General features: G+C 40.9%; 1 protein-coding gene across 7 annotated transcripts; it reads right to left on the bottom strand.

Annotated features, from left to right (window-relative positions):
• Nucleotides 1–4,898: 4,898 nt before the first annotated feature.
• LOC121711272 (interferon-induced GTP-binding protein Mx1-like) lies at nucleotides 4,899–15,938 on the bottom strand. 7 transcript variants are annotated; one of them, XM_042094696.1, is made up of 14 exons: nucleotides 15,824–15,938; nucleotides 15,526–15,722; nucleotides 12,483–12,620; nucleotides 12,236–12,390; nucleotides 11,356–11,494; nucleotides 11,070–11,268; nucleotides 10,693–10,771; nucleotides 8,703–8,825; nucleotides 8,413–8,545; nucleotides 8,086–8,244; nucleotides 7,630–7,706; nucleotides 7,121–7,444; nucleotides 5,570–5,653; nucleotides 4,899–5,404 (listed from the first exon to the last, which is right to left on the bottom strand). In XM_042094696.1, exons 1-14 carry the CDS (start codon nucleotides 15,907–15,909, stop codon nucleotides 5,180–5,182), a joined length of 2,118 nt encoding a protein of 705 aa, XP_041950630.1. In that variant the 5' UTR covers nucleotides 15,910–15,938; the 3' UTR covers nucleotides 4,899–5,179. The 7 variants fall into 7 exon arrangements, with proteins under 7 accessions (XP_041950630.1, XP_041950631.1, XP_041950632.1 ...); XM_042094697.1 differs by having other exon boundaries at nucleotides 5,570–5,650; XM_042094698.1 differs by having other exon boundaries at nucleotides 8,503–8,545.
• Between the last annotated feature and the right edge of the window lie 1,516 nt (nucleotides 15,939–17,454).

The following is a 17,454-nucleotide window of genomic DNA, read 5'->3' as shown; positions in this document are numbered from 1 at the left end:
TGTACAAAATATGACCACCACTCAGTCCTGCACATACTACGGTAAATAAAAAATAAAGAACTGTGTGTGTGGGGGGGGGGGGGGGGGATTGTAGACCTCACTCCCAGACGCCTCAAGAGACACTCAAGAGTACTGCTGGTGTGAAAGCTAACGTGGGCTTTTAGCTCCATTGTCAGCGCGCTCGATCCGAGGTGCTGCTGTTTGCTGCTGTCGCAGGTTTGATTCCGGGCGTGTGCAGGGCTGAACCGCGCAGGTTCAACACAATGCAGGTTACATTGGGGCAGTGACCTGGATTGGGAGTGAGGTTTAGGAGGGTGAGTGTAATGGATGCCAGTTTAGCTTGATGTCAAGTTAGTTGTATGTGGAATGTTGGTAAACCCCCGATGTGCTGCTGGCATGAAAGCTAGTAGCCTGGGTTTTGGCACTCCCCGATGTGCTGCTGGCATGAAAGCTAGTAGCCTGGGTTTTGGCACTCCCCGATGTGCTGCTGGCATGAAAGCTAGTAGCCTGGGTTTTTAGCCCGATTCACGCTCGACTTCCGATCCAAGGTGCCTATTATTTGTTGATAATATCGTAGTCCACAAGGTAAGGAAGTGGCATATGTCTCAGTATGCCTACCCTACCTCAAGATAAACCTCTGCTCTGCATCAAAACGAGCACACTTCAAAATACAAATTCTCATATACAGTAGGCTAAGATTATTATCAAGACTTCAGCCTTAGTTTAGTTTAGTTTGGATTTTTAGGTGAATTTAGGGACCGAAACGCACACACACGACACGCACAAACACATAAACACACATACACACACACCCTCACACACATGCACCCACACATACAGTACAAACACACCTACATACACAAACACACATACACACGTACACACACACAAAAAAAAACACACACACACAACAAATGTACACAAAAACAACCACACACTCTGCACACACTCAATTACAAACACACATAAAACGAATAAAGTAGGAAATGAACACAATTTGACAAGCGTGACTTATTTTTGTGGAAAAAATGTGCTGGGCGGCGGTCATATTTTGTACCGCTCTGTGGTACATCTAGTTGTAGCACAGTTTGGCTGAGTAGCCTTTTAGTCAAAGATAAAGCAACACTATACCATCAAATTAAAATCTGTTCAAAGATCATTGGGCTATCTGTAGCACACCTCTTCCAGGAAGCCCACAACAAGAGCATGCTCAGGCTGGCTAGATATATTTCCACGGACACTTCACATGTTCTACACAGAGAATATCAGCTACTGCCCTCAAACAGGCGCTTTATAATAATAATAATAATAATAATATGTTTATTTTATTTAGCGCCTTTCTCAAACCCAAGGTCGCTTTACATAGTAGGAAGGCAGGGAAACACAATAGCAAACAAACAAAACAATACAACAGAGACAAAGGCAGGGAAACACAATAACAAACAAACAAAACAATACAACAAAGACAAGTTATCTGTATGGAACTATGTGTTGGGTGTGGAGAAGTGATCATTAAACAGAAAGGTCTTGAGATGTGCTTTGAAGAAAGGAAGAGGACGACAGGCACAAAGAGGTTGGGGGAGGGAGTTCCAGAGTTTGGGGGCCAAGACACTGAAGGACCTGCCACCCAGGGTGGAGAGTCTGGAGCGGGGGCTTTAGAGTTACTTCTTTCAAGCGCAACAGACTCAGATACTCTTATACATTAATCAATCCTTTTGTTAAACCAGCAACATTAAGATCTATCCATGGATGCAATGTTGAAAGTTTGGATGTATTGATGTAGCATCTTTGTAATATATTGTCTTCTGTCATGCTTGATACTATCGTTTGTGCCTTTGTTTCATGTTTGTCTGTTGATGCTTTATGTCCTACATGTATATCTACATGCATGTATTGTTTCTGTCCTTTGTATGCTGTCCTCCTATACTTAAATGAGGTGCCCAGAGATACAAAAAGAATTTCAGCACAAACTGACAAATAAAGTTGTGTCGTATCATTCTCCCCTGAATACTGATTACTCAAACTCTTTTAAGCAGCTGAGACCTGTGCTGCCTGTCTGTCCTCGTCGCTGTTGCACCAGAGACTCAGTTCGGTGCCCTTGGCTGCCACACCAGTACACTCTGCCCTTGATCCTGGACTTTCTTGCTCCTTCAGTTAAGTCAGTATCCTCTGTGCTTTTGAACTCACGTTAAGGACTCTTGGATTTCCTTTTATGCTGCTTCTGGATCTTCTGTGTGTTTTGGATGCCTCTCATTTATACCCTGTTCATTTTGGAGTGATCTTCGGTGAGTTTGACTGAGACTCTAATTCTGCTAATAAAGATAACTTTGATGCTTTGAACGGATCCTGTTGACCTGAGTCTATGTGTATCCTGACACTGACAGAGGGTGACTTATTGTTGGAATATACCATCAATGCAAACAAATCTGCTCCAGGTATAGATTATCCTAGCCAGCTCAAATTTATATTTAAAAATAGCCTCGTTATTCCTATTTCATTTCAGCAAAAAAAAAAAACTAGATAAAGATAAATCATGCCATCCGGATAGAGTGAATTTGATTGTGGTTGGATGAGAAGTATAAACATATACCATTCCGACAACCTGGTTTGTACGCGATCCACCGCACCTGCACATGACATCATAGACTATCACGTAAATGCGCACAAGTTAACACACTTTAGGCCTAATATGTCATATAGTTTCCATAATATAGGCCTAAAGGAGAGGCAGTCTAAACGAATGTAACTATCTAAGGACTATAACCAAAATATTGGAAAAAGAGAGAAAAGTAAAACAACAATCTAAGAGAGTATCTAATACACCCTTCAAATACACACCATGGGCTTTATCTTGCACACACACGCACTTTAACACTTTAAATTGACTTTGCGCAAATTTGTGGGCGGATCTTGGGGGTTGTCTCTATTTTACCTGCGGAATATTGACTGTTGCGCCCGACGCAAATCTAAAATGGGGTGGTCTGTAGCAGCTACATTATTCATGGGTGTGGTTTGGGCGTAACGTGCAATAAACCAATCAGAGCGTCATCTCACATTCCCTTTAACAACAGGCATGCTTGTTCCATAGCGGATTGCTATTATGATGGCAGATTTGCAGGCGCAACCAGGAACGGTTCACAGTGCTATAGTCAGTTGTGAACAGTTTGCTATTGATTTTTCCTCTTGACAAAATGTAACACAGAAATGTCACTTTCCGATGTTTTGGGATCACTCTCACTGAATCACGAGCTTATGAATGCATGGTGATATTTTTGCAATGTAATCTAACATTAGCTCACTGTAGACAATGCAGATCTGTCAGATAAGCTCTCCTCTCCCGAGCTGCTGCTGGGGCATTTGGGTTAAATGGAATCGACATGCAGTTCGTCTCATTAAGTCCTCTAATATTTCCTAATTTATGTCATCAACACATCCGTGATTCGTGGAAATGTGTTCGCAACACAGGCGCCCAAGCAAGCGCTCCTGCAGGTGTAAGCTACGGCTGTACCTTACCAACAGGCAACTAGAAACACTTTCCAAGTTGACCTAACTTTCCAACTCTGCACAGTATCCCATTAACTGCATGACAGTGGGCTATTTACAATATTTATTTTATGTAAAGTAGAGTTTGTAAACACATTATCATCAACTTAATGCACGCACAACTTTTGTTTGAGCAGGAGAGAGAATAACAATGAATGGATGTAGCAACTACAGAAATTGTAGCGAAGGCTACTTGCTGCTTTCTTTTACTGTCTATGGTTGCTGGTTAACAGCACATAATAAGCTTATTTAAGCGAATTCACAAACTCAAGACTTCAAGGCCATCATGGATATAAAACGTTTTTTGAAGACAACGAAAGGATGGAGGGAACATAGCAAAGTTTTGGAGTTATTTCAGATGGGCTAAAAGGTAGGCAAATTTGTGGTGCTTGTCAAAACCTTAGCGCAGCTGGAGTAATGCTTATAGGCTGATGTTAAAGTGCACACGTTGTTTAAAGCCATACACAACGGTAAATTGGAACAAAACTAAAGGTAACTTTAGCCTTTATAGGGCTGTATAAGGTTTTCCAAATTAATAGGTCGTAATTAGGCATTGTTGTTGTAAAGATATTGCATGTAGATGTACTATATAGGCTACTACACTTTTAGTTGGCCAATGCACCAACAAAGCCGGGAAACTGACAAATATTATCAAGGCTTGATAATATGAATGTTTCCATCTGTGCACAGGGTGTCTGTAGATCGGTGTGCATAGCATTAATTTCTGCAGGCCTGTGGCCATGCATGCGCCCTTAAAATAGCATCTGAATTCGCGCCACTGACTTTAGACCAGGAGGTTCCTGGTCTGTGGTGGAATTGTTTTCTGAAACTGCAAAATATCAACAGGGACTGTTTGCGCCGGAACACGCCCCCTCTTTTCGCTGAAACGCCCCCGTGGGTTGTGGAGGGAAAATTCCAATATGCGCTGACTGCAAAATAAGACAAAAGCGCTAGTATACAAAGTCAATTGCGCTGGTGTGCAAAATAGAGCCCAAAGTCTATTTTCTACAGATGCCACTGTTAACAACTCGATGGCCAACAGTGTTGGGAAGTGACAGAATACATGTAACGGGATGACATATTTTAAAATACAAAATATGAGTAACTGTACTTAAAAACAGTACTAAATAGTATATTTAGGTAGATAGTACATTTAAATACAGTTACAATGGCTGATATTCATAATATAGGGTTACACTTTACTTGACAGTATCGACATAAGAGTGACATGACACTGTCATGAACATATGACACTGTCATGACACATGAACCCTAACCCTAATCTTAACCCTAACTTGTTATGGCAAAAACTGAATGTCACTTAATAACAGAAGCGTTATGTCATAAACGTTTATGACTTGTTTATGACACATTCGTGACAGTGTCATGTCACTCATGTTGATACTGTCAAGTAAAGTGTAACCGAACATGGTTACACTGATCTATTTTCAAGTGGCACCATGACAGTCAATCACCACTTGTTTCAACATAACAATCTCGAAGAGGAGCTTTATATGACTGCTGTATCAGTTTTCAGCTGGCAGTGAGTATCAAAATAAGCTAGCTGTATTTTTAGGACAAAAACATGAAGCTGATGGAACACGATAAAGAAGACGGGTTCAGTGGAAATGAGGGGTTAGAGGAAATGGCTGAGTTTGTCCTGCGCCTCGCTGAGACGTTCAACGCGGCCCTGCAAGTCGCTGCGGCGGCGGCTGCTGTCCGAGACCTCGGACAAGGCTTTGTCCACGTCCACCCCATCAGTGAGACTTAACATCTCAGTGCACAACATCTCCGCTGACTTCTTCAAAAGGAAGTACTGGATCAGCATGGGGATCTGGTCCGCCTGACGCTGAATCATTATCTGATTGGGAGATAGAGAGAGAGTAGTACCAAGTAAGGTTAGTTGAGGTGCCTATCTTCCACAGCTGTTTTCACATAGCAGATAAACATAATATTAAAATACCATATTGTTATGCAATGTAATATTTAAAAAGTTCCACTTCAAGTATTCAAGTGCATCTTGTACCTCATAGTATGAATGTAACATTTTAGGGTACATGCTCATGGCTTCAGAACTAATAGCAGATGCCTCCAGAGAGATTGTGGCCTGCTTCAGGGAAACATAATCACAGTCAAGGCAAGGTCAAAAAAGGTCAAGTGAAATTTATGTATAGTACATTTCATACAACCTCAATGTGCTTCAAATTTAATATAATAATGATATTTAGTAACACTTTACTTGAAGGTATCGACCTAAGAGTGACATGACACTGTCATGACACATGAACCCTAACCTCTAACCCTAACTTGTCAGGACAAAAACCGAATGACACTTAATGACAGAAGCGTTATGTCATAAACATTCATGACTTGTTTATAATGTTCATGACACGTTCGTGAGAGTGTCATGTCACTCTTATGTACAGTAGATACCTTCAGATAAAGTGTAACCTAATATTTGATAAAAAAATACAACTGATGCATAACATGGCAACACTAATTAAAATGTTCTATATATATATATATATATATATATTTATTATACGGCTCTTCACAATGCTAGTAGAACGTTCACTTGACTTGAATGGGATTTCCCAAAGTTCTAGCGGTAAATAAATTCATGTAATTACCGCTGCAAACATGTAATTACCACTGTCAATGGGTACGGGTTTTGTGCTTCTGATACGTCTTTCATATCACTACGCAAGGACTGGAACTTCGTTCATTTTAAAGCAGACGATTGATCAGCTGTGTTCTAAAGAATGTTTGATTCAAGTTCAGCAGCGTGTGTTGTTGCGAACTATTTGTTTCTCAGCAAATGCCACGATGAACGGTAACAAATAGGCTAGGTTATGTAGGCTAAAGTCATATCGTGGGGAGTTTATTATTTCGTTTTGGCAAGTAGCCGTATAATAAGCGGGATAATGTATAGAACGCCGGTCATTACTGTGAAAATAAGTCCCTTCAGGGCGGAACAAGACCCCTCCGCTGCGCGTCGGGGTCCGGTTCGCCCTGTCGGGACTTATTTTCACAGTAATGACCGGCGTTCTATACATTATCCCTTACATATATATATATATATAACAGTAGAGATAACATATAAACAGAGGTTAAAAGACAACAACAAAAGTTTTTTCTTCTGTATTTCTTTATTCCACCCAGTTTATGGTGCCACTTCTCTTCTTTGTGCTTGATAATATTTAAATGTCAATGAATTGATTCATTTAAATATTCCAAATGTCTCTTCTGCCACACCTGATTGGTGTGCACGGCCAGTGCACAAGAAGTACGGCACCCACGGCCGACTGTAAAGCTCACCAATTAGAGTTTTTATGTGCCCCTCAGGGACTATGCACACCCACCAGCCAGAGGTATAATCAATAAGGATGAAATTAAAAAAAAAAAAGCCCTACTATATACAAATAAACTGTGTTAGAACAGTATTGTAAGTGGGATGCCAGTCAAGGACAGCTGGAATGAGTACAATTAGACTACCTTGCCACCAGAAAGTGGGTATGTGTAACCATCTGTAAGAGCTAAACTACAGGATCATCAACATTTCTGGATTGCTGCTCACCAGGCTAATTGGGTTAGCATCCATGTCAGTCATGCTTGGTAGATCCACCACTGGCTTGTCCTGGTCAGAGTGTCGAGGGCGCTTAGCAGACTTGCGGCACGGGGATCTGCCTCTTTTGGATGGAGTTTGTGGTGTTTTGCTGAGATTTTCTTCAACACTAACATTCTGTTGAGGTGAAGGTGGCGGTACAAAATCATCTATAGTCTTGATGGTCTTGAAGAAGTTGCCATCCTGAGTATAGATCAGTTTCTCCATCTCAAACTGCTCCTGGATTCTTTTCTCCATTTTGGCCTCCTGTTTCGACTGGATTTTGTTTATTTTGTTCTGAGAATGCACACAAAATCCAGTGAAATTATTTATTTCATAGACTTGAACATATTTAAAAAATAACAGTAGGGAATAAAATAAATTCATGCCAATGATATAGTAAAACTATATGATAAGGATGAAATTATTTAGTAAGAGTGACAAAATATAATTTCATTATTTCATTTTGATTCCAAACTTACTGTTGTGATACACTCCAGGAAAGGGTAGTTTCTGAAGCAGGATTTGGAGACCTCATTGAATTGCTTCTCAACTATTCCTGAAGAAAGCATGATACCTGTCATATGAGCTATGTCAACACTCCTCTAATACACTGACCAATTAAACTGGTTTGTTTGGGGCAATTCCACAGAAAATTGACTTTTTGTCACATCCACGCCAGTGAAATGCCTTGGCATTTGTATGATGTGAATGATAATTCATTTTTTGTGCATTTTTTCTCATGTACATTCTTCAGCCAAAAATAGCAAATGCTCAAATTTCATGTAATCATTCAAATCATACCATACCATCACATTTTATTGGCGTTATGGATGTTACAAAAAACATAATTTTCCATGGAATTGCCCTTTGTCACTCATACTGTAGTTGAAGACTATTCAAAAGGCATTGTGGATCATTTAGATAAAAATGCACACCTCTGATTTCTCTCAAAGTTTGTAGTGCATCATTCTGTAGTTTCGCCACCGCATCCTGTGTGACCGTTTCAAACACATCATAGTTACTGAAACCAGGCAGCTCTTTTCCCCTGTGCTTCAGGTCATATTCCTTCACCACATTCTGTACCTTTTCACAAACTGTTTTTTGTAAAGCAGACCAAAGTAGCATTCATGCATAGCATAAAAACAATACTTCATGATATGAGAAGTACCACAATAAACAGAAGTACAGTACAATGCTAACAAATTAGTAGATGTAAATGTAGATGTGTCTTTGTTTGATATTCTTTTGCTAGTAGCACTCACATGGAGTTTTACTGCGCTCAAGTTCATGTTTCCATTTCTGATAATGCTTCCGAAGAAGCGCAAAAAGGTTTTCCTTAGTGACAACTTTACCCTCTATTAATCGGTTGATCTTGTTGTTGAACTCAATCAGCAGCTGTGAAGAGACATTAACTTCTGTTGTTTGAGGCAAATCAATGCCATTTGGGAGGATAGTTTTAAAAATCATGCATTAACAGTCATAATCTTGCTATGGAGAGGTTATCTCATATACTATCACAAGTTATGTGCCTACTGTTAGGTGTTAAACTCACACGAGTAAGGAAGAGTCTTCTTTTTTGGGCATCAATGGGAGGACCCACTGGATACTGACTCAACAGTTCCCTTAAGTTGCACAGCTCCTTTTTAATTTGCTCCGACAGTGTTGGCAGAAAGTTCTACAAAACACACATACACAACACACACACAGACACAACCCCCCCATACACACACAAAAGAACAGAATCTAATTCAATTAAAACTCGCCTAGCTAGAACTAGCCTAGAAATCTAGACGCACCCTAGCGGCAGCAAATGTAATTTGCTGCCAGGGTAGTATAGCAACTCTCCGTTGGCTTGTGAGCTGTAAAAATTAAACTTCGATCAGGCCAATCACATCGTGTATAGTCGGTAGGCGGGCTTAACATAATGATGGCAGAGTTGCGACGGTTCGGCGTGAATTCCCTGCTACTTGAAAACAAAGAAGATGGATGTTGCTGTTGGCGAACAGCGTGACACAAGTTAAGCTTTTTTTTTAAGTTGGCAAAAGTTTTAACTTTTAGCCAACTAGCTCCGCTGGTGGGAAAATGCATGGGACTCATGAGTTGTAGCGCTATCCTATTGCGTGCAGAGGGAATTTGAAAGTCAACAGTATATCCCCCCCCTCGGACTGAGTACTGTGAATGGTGAGTCCCCAGACCCTACATCTTGATGTGGGTCTGGCTCGTGAGGCTAATGAAAAATAATTAAATTCAGTAAAAACTTGAGATAAGTAATGTAGCTATACAGTAATCTATAGCTATAGCTTTTGTTGAATAAAAGCATTTCACATCACAGGCCATCTCCTCTTTACCATCTCATAACCACTAGATGGCATTAGAAGTGTTGTTAAAGGAGAAATCAGGCTGATTTTACATGGATCTTGATTGCTAGATGTCACCGAGTACTGTCGATAGGAAAAACAATGACTAAAATTGGTGCTACTGAACTGGAGTAGCTGCAGCTATTGGCCAATACTCCCAGTCAGCTACAATGCTAGGTCTGGGGGCATCATCTTAACGTGCATTTTTTACCTCTTAACAGACTCAAAATGTCATTAAAAGTTCTGTGCAACATGAACAGGGCCCTTGTGTGACAAACGATGCGTTTTCAACTCATTAATTGTGAAGAAACAGTTTGAAGTCAAAGTTTGTACTGTCACATACCTCAGTTTCCATCAGTCGCTTCCAGGAAAGCCCAAGAAAGTCTGTTGTCGAGCTATGCCGGCTTCGCAATGAAAACTTAATTGAGCAATTAATGGTTATGACCATATAATGACTATGTAACTACATAGAAACGGTCCAAATTACGCCTAAGCCTGCACGTTACTGAAAGCTAGCTCTATTTTCCCGCTGAAGTATCGTGGGAATTCAGTTGTTGCAGGAAAAGGCAAACAGAGTAGTGTGCAGATGTGACAGTACAAACTTTGAATTTAGACAGTTTCTTCACAGCTAATGAGTAGAAAATGCATTGTTTTGTCACGTAAGGACTCTGTTCATATAGTACAGACCTTTTAATGATATTTTGAGTCTGGTAAGAGGCACAAAGGGAATGTTTAGATGATGCCCCAGACCTAGCATTGTAGCTGACTGGGAGTACTGGCCATTAGCTGCAGCTACTCCAGTTCGGTAGCACCGATTTTGGTCGTTTTCCCTAACGACAGTACTTGGCAACGTCTAGCGATCAAGATCCATTTTAAAAATCGGCCGGATCTCTCCTTTAAGGTGCAGTGGTTCTAAACTAAAGCTCTCATGTTAGCACTGAACTGAAATATAGACTGATAGTGTCCGGTTGACAAGCCCACTCTATTCTCGACATTGCGACCATGTAATTTCCTATTGACATGAAGCGCAGGCTATGGGCTGCACTCAGTTAAAACAAAACCGTGTGGCTGCATTTGTTTTGTAAAAAGTCATAGAACTATTCTGATGACCTACATAAAACTGCATAAAAGAGTGTTACAGTCTGAAGTTGAAAACGGCTCAACCATTCAGATAGACAGACTTACTTTGATGCAGCCCACCAGGTCTTGGGTCAGTTTGATGGTAAGGCACTGGGTTGTGGCTTTTCCTTCATCAAGAAGACGCCTATGAGGCAGTCATGCAAAAATAATTTTACAAAAAATGCAACAGAAATACTTTTACTGGCAAGCAGACCTGATGGACTGTATACCCATCATTATATTATTTATTCTACATAGATAGATAGATAGATAGATACTTTATTGATCCCCAAGGGGAAATTCAAGATTTAGCATCAGCTTGCATCTTCGACAGGCACATCGACAAGTACAATCTGATTCAATCCCATTGGTCCAACATGATGCAGTCCATGGGAAGGACATGGTGTGAATATTTGAAGTGTAGGCCCGAGGTCACCATTTACCTGAAGTACTTGTGTTGGCTGAAGAAATCTCTCTCCATCCTGGTGGCCTCGGCTAGAGGAATCCCATCCTGAATTTGTTGCTGACCACGGCATTTCACAACTATGTAGCCTTTGCTCAGCGGAATGACCCGATTATCAACAATATCCAAAATGTTCTTTTCTGTGCCACAATCTACAAGGTCTGGCTTAGTCAAAATAGCTGTAAACACACATCAATGAAAACATTCACATTATAGGATGCATTCATTTGAACGGAATATTAATAACCAATGTAGAAATGTATTACCCAAAGTTCTTTTCCCATCTGGATCAACTTCCTGAGCCATTCTTAGAGCTTCAGTTGTTGCTATGTCAACATTGCATGGGACCACCACCAAGTTGATGGTTTCTTCATTTGCAATGAACCTGTGAATGAGCCTTTTAATCTTAAACAAACAAAATTAAGAGGGGTTAATATTATTTCATTTATGGTTCAATTCATAGAGACAAATACAATATCAGGCCAAACATGCAAGGATATAGATCAGGGCCTTCTGTGTGATTTATCAGTATTATTGAAAAAGGGCAAATTCTATCTATTCTATACTCTTATCTACCATATGATAAGAAATTACCACTACCTAAATAAGTAAGGTTTTCTGCATGATCAGTCATATTTTACAAACACTGTCGTAAACTGTCTGTAGGCAGCCCAGGCTCCGAAAACTGGAAAGAAACAAAGTGGGGGGCAGCCTGCCCCCAAACAAAAACAAAACATACAATGTGCATACAATTTCTCTGGGAATACTGAAGGTAGGGGTGAGCTACATTTCTGATATGTTTCATTTGGTTAAAATATAATGTATGTTTTTTTTTCACAAACGTCTGCTAATAAATGTAAATATAAACAAACACAAACAAGCGACGTCCTGCAAAATCCCTGACTATGCCTTTAAGATAAGTGCTGCAAAATGCTGTATCGTAACACACTAAACTTTCCAGCAAAAACAACATACATGATATTCATATACATATTTGACTTCTATATCCTAGTCTTCTGTAACCACATGATACCAACATCTACATTCACAGATTTAACAACAAAAATCAGATTTCAGAAAATATTTAACATTTTATAAAGACATGACAAGACATAAAATATATGGAAATTAATTGTTACTCCTCACCTGGTCTCCAATGTCATGAGGTTGTCCTTTAACAGGCACCCGGGCAATACCGGGTAAATCAATCAAAGTGAGGTCACACACCTCAGGAGACATGATCTCCAGACTGATCAGCTCGTCACAAATCCCAACACCATTTCCAGCCAGCTCATTCTGGGCTGATGGACACATCAAGCAAAACATCTTGTCTACAAGTGTCCCCAGCCATGTTAAGAGGGCCCCAATGTTACTCTTCAACTTTTCACCTTACCTTTGACGACATAATCCCCAACCTTAGCGGGGTCTTTGATGTCTTTAGTCTCATTTTTGTAGGAGACGGTGCCCTTCCACTCTGACAATCCCATGACCTTCCTCAACCTCAGCATCAGTGGGCACCGAGTCACAATACCTGAGGGGAACAGAGCCTCCTCTGATAGAACCATTTCTGATAAAAGTGCAGCAAAAAATTCCTGTCCACTATGTAATAAACAAGTGACAGTTCGTAAACTAGAATTGCATTTCCGAGGAACTTCAAGAGTGGGTTTGATCAGGTGCAGTTTGCCAAAAGGATTGCAACAGTACCTCATTTTTTTTTTTATCGGGCGCATGGATCAAAAGTTATCTGCATTAACGCAACATCCAATAAGCCAAAACGCATAAATAATGCAGTTGCTATGCTGGTTGCTAGGGTAATCATGCTGGTTGCTATGGTGTTAGGGTCACATTATAGTGGTGGTTACTAGGTTGTTGTTAGGTTCATTAGGATGGTTGCTAGGGTGTTGCTAGGGTAATTAGGATGGTTGCTAGGGCATTGCTAGGATAAAAATGGTGGTTGCTAAGCAAAATAATGTGGTTGCTATGGTGGTTACTAGGGTAATCATTTTGGTTGTTATGGTGGTTGCCAGGTTGACATTATAGAGGTGGTTGCTAGGTTGTTGCTAGGGTAATTAAGATGGTTGCTAGGGCGTTGCTAGGGTACATATGGTGGTTGCTATGCAAAATAACACAGTTGCTAGGGTAATCATGTTGGTTGCTATGGTGGTTGCTAGGTTGACATTATAGAGGTGGTTGCTAGGTTATTGCTAAGGAAATTAAGATGGTTGCTAGGGTGTTGCTAGGGTATTGGTGGTTGCTATGCTAAATGACATGGTTGCTAGGGTTAAAGCCAATCAATGTGTATGCAAGTTAAAGGGACACCAGGCAACGTTTTCGTGTTAATTAATCATCTTCGTAAGTCGGTATATGGTTAAATGACTCATTACGGGGCGAATGAAGGCTCTCTCGCCCGCCGCTACTGCCTGTAGGAAGAATATCCCACTTGCAAGTTCGGTGTATCCTACCCGCCGACCGAAGCAGGATCAGTTTACAGCACAGAGGCAGGCTAACGAAACGCTAGAGATTGTTGCAAACGTGTGTATAATGGCAGAGCCGGCGAAAGCAGCGAAAACCCTTGACGGAAGACGCAAAGAAAAGGAAAAGAGCTTCAGACTGAGCGAGGGGGAGTTTCGTAGAGAAAAAGCATCAGGCTTGCCTGGTGTGCCTTTAATGTATGCATGTCACTCTGTGCTGTCACATCATTTTTTAAAGCCAATCTAAGCCAATCCATGTGTATATAGGTCATGTACATGGTCTACAGCAGATCTACAAAGATTTATTTGACATGGATTGGCTTTAAAACAACTGGTGCTGGCTAGGCATTGAACTGGGCTTCATTCAAGTACAGTACCTCATTTTTGAAAATCAGACATACGAGTGAGTCATATACACGGGTCAATGTAAATGAAAACTTTTCTGAAAACTGACAGGTGTGCACAATGTTATTTTTGAAAATGGAGACGGTGAAATGTCTGTTTATAAAAATAGCCAGCCACGTGTAAACATAGCCACAGACAGCCCAGCCCAGCTTCATAATTAGGCAGCTGCCAGAAGGCTTAGAACTCTGCCAGGTGCAAGCAATCAAGGCTTTAGCAGTTAGAGCTGTGATGTCATAATCAAAATTCAAATCCTGAGCATTCCACCAGAATAATAATAATAAACTAAACTCTAGCTTGCTCCGACTAACCCACTAATAAAAATACATGTATTCAACTTTTGTTTCTAAGTTGGATTTGGAATATTCCTTAAATGGCAACCTTTACCAAACCAAGACAAACCAGGGATAAACATTGCAAACATGAAAACCAAAATTGAGAAAGTACTGTTGTGCTGTGCTTATTCCCCTTATTCCACCATGCCCATTTAAAGGAACCATATGTAAGATTGTGGCCAAAACTGGTACTGCAATCACTTTCAAAATACTGAAGAGCGATGTATCCCCTCCCCCTCCCCCCTGACTCGAGGTTGCCAACCCTGATGGCGAAACACTACTGACTTCGTGATTAGTAGATAGGTGGAGGGTGGCGCATCAGGCCAAAACACAACATGACATGACAAAACACAACATCAACATCAGTTGAGGGCTGCAACTTCACTTTTTAAATGACAATATCCTGGCCGGACTACTGTTGTCAGTGATATAAGTATTTGAAATGAACATGATTTCTTAATGTCTAGTGACATATCAGGGCCATTTTATGATTAATTGAAATATTTTTCTTATATACGGTTCCTTTAAGAAATGTATTTTCTTCCTTCTTGTGTTCAATCTTCTGTTCGGCTAGTTCCAGCTAGCTTCATTGGGATAACAGAAGAGGATGGAGAGGCTAACTTGGGGAGGAAATGTACTTCGTCACCCAAGGCTATTCACCTCTACAGAGTGGGTAGATTATATGCGGCGGTAGCCTCCCGTATCGTATGGAGATATATTTTAGAGACGGACTGCCCATTCTCAGCACAGTATGTCAATACATAGTTCATAATATATTTGTATAAAGTGCTTTCTTTATTTTTACCGAATACCCAATGCATTATCTTACTGTCTAAACTGCTAAAACCAAAACACTTACTGCAGGGCCGTAGTACAGAAAGGTCCTAACTTCCTAATCTTATCTGTTTGGTAACCATGGTAACTATGTTTAGAAAGTCATTACAAAACAACTGCTCCTAAGTCAGTGTTCTCCTAACTTCCGATAGCAAAGGTGTATAATAGAAATGTCCTAAGTCACCAAAATTCTAAATAAACGTTCCTAACTTTAGGATGACCCATAAAATTTGATGCCAGTCATCTCGATAGAACTCTGTTAACTCAATGTATCGCAATGGATGTACTGCTCAACAGGGAGTTTGAACACAAAGTGGACAAAGATGCCCCCCCCCCCCTGTTTCGCGGAATAAGGTGAATAAGAACCTCTCTTAGTCTGGCAACACAGTCTCACCGCTGCCTCTGGGGAGAGCCACTCCAGACAGCGCCTCCAACACAGAGCTCTTTCCTGAGCTCTGGTCTCCAATCACAGCTATTGCAGGCAGGGACAGATCCTTATCGATGCCCATTAGACGGAGGGAGTCGATAAGCTCTAAATATGGATGAACCTGCTCTCTGAAATGGCTATGGAGTACTCCCTCCATTTTTTTACTGAGATACATGTAAAGGGAAGAAACACAACACTATTTAAACATATGGGTTAATTACAATGTGTGCACTGATGTGTTGAATGGAACAGTTATGATGCATACTCCTCCTCTGGTGTCTCTTCAGCAGTCGCTAAGGGAGTTTGCTTACATATTTCCTCGTCATAAAGCACTACACTCCAGTTGTCCATTGTTCTTGATAAAGAATAGTCTGTATTAAAAAGAGAAACAGACACACATGTTGATTTATTAATATCCAAATTGAATCTATAGCTCACCTAACCTACAGGTAATTCCACGTCAATTCAACCAGGGCCCACGCACTTAGGTCTCAAAACAAATTCTGAAAAAATTACCAGGTGTACCTATGTTACCCCGGAGACACACTGTAAAATTACTTTTATGTAAGATCAATACTTTCCAAGATACAGCCAGTTCTACAGGGGGAGGGGGGTGTCGATTTTGTTTGGCTTTCGTTCGATTTTGTTTTTTGTCAAAGCCCATAGAGCAAGAACTAAACCATGTACTGTAGGAATAGTATGTAGCAAAATCGTCACGTTTGGTCTGGATCCTGCATGTTCAAAGCTGTCCCTCAAAGTTGATCAAAATGTTTTTTTGTTTGGGCTCTGTTTAGGCCTTCAGAAGACATATTTCTACATGTACAACATAGGCTCTTAAAGGGGTGGTTCAGGATTTTGGACATAGGACCTCATTTCCAAGTAAGCAAGTGTGATATTTATCAGTGGAGACCGTTTTCAACACGTTTCATCCAGTCGTTCTAATTGCAGAGTTCGCAGGTGCTAGGCTAGCGCAAGTCAACGGTATGTGCTAGCCTGCCACTAAAAACAGTCTTACCTACTCCAAAGGACACTCAATGGACTGGAGCCCAACAGGGACATTCGTGCACAGAGCTGGTTCCAAATAGCCTGGAAAATCCAGACCCTGGTAATCTAGAAAGATTAAGGGTCTGGCCACGAACAATGTAATGGCCCAACTCGAGGGGCGGCAACAAGCATGCATTTAAAAATCTCACTGCACGAAATTGGATAACACTAGACCATGTTTACTCTGAATGATTTCGGACTTCGACGCAATCTGATAACACTATGACCAATGTGTACTGTCCTCCAACGTTGCAGTGCTGTCTTCATCAGTTTAGCTGGTTCCCCGGAATGCAAGGGGAAAAAGTAATGTGCATCATTGCTCATTGCCAGAGTGTCTCACAGAGACAATTCCATTGGATTTCCAGGGTAGGTTCCAAATGCTCCATGCTGGTGATGGTTGAGAGAGAGAATCGGCAAAAGCCAAAATCATCAATCAGCTCGTCATGTAGGGGAGTGGCATTGACAGCATAATTTTCAGGGGTGACCTCCACCACGTTCATTTCTGCCTTGGTAGTTAGTGTTGCTATGCGAGAGTCGCTCCATGGCAAGAAATACTGAATTCCATCTTGTGTCATTTGGCACAACAAAGCCAATCCCAAGCTTTTCCTCCACAACATCAGAAGCCTTTGTACTTCGCTTAACCAGGTTCCAAAGAGCAGATGCTTTTGCAAAAACAGCCCTCGACATTGTTTTGTAGCGTTTTTCAGTTACTTTTTCCGTATCTTTGGTCACTAGATTCAAGGTGTGGGCCATGCACCTTCTGTGAGGGGGGAGAGAGGGATAATCCAGACCTGAGAGAGGCTCAGGCTCCATCTGGTCATCTTCATCTGAGCTCTCATTGGCGGGAGCAAA

This window comes from Alosa sapidissima, chromosome 6, assembly GCF_018492685.1.
Source record: "Alosa sapidissima isolate fAloSap1 chromosome 6, fAloSap1.pri, whole genome shotgun sequence".
In the NCBI taxonomy this organism is placed as follows: Eukaryota; Metazoa; Chordata; class Actinopteri; order Clupeiformes; family Clupeidae; genus Alosa; species Alosa sapidissima.
This window is presented reverse-complemented; position numbering and strand designations above follow the sequence as displayed.

Bases quoted from the DNA above. Each gene is read 5' to 3' on its own strand.
- LOC121711272 (XM_042094696.1), bottom strand. From the start codon at position 15,909: ATGGACAACTGGAGTGTAGTGCTTTATGACGAGGAAATATGTAAGCAA. The intron at 12,621-15,525 runs GTGAGACTGTGT...TGTTCCCCTCAG, and splicing joins GGCTCTCCCCAGAGGCAGCG to GTATTGTGACTCGGTGCCCA. The intron at 8,245-8,412 runs GTGAGTGCTACT...TACAAAAAACAG, and splicing joins TGAGCGCAGTAAAACTCCAT to TTTGTGAAAAGGTACAGAAT.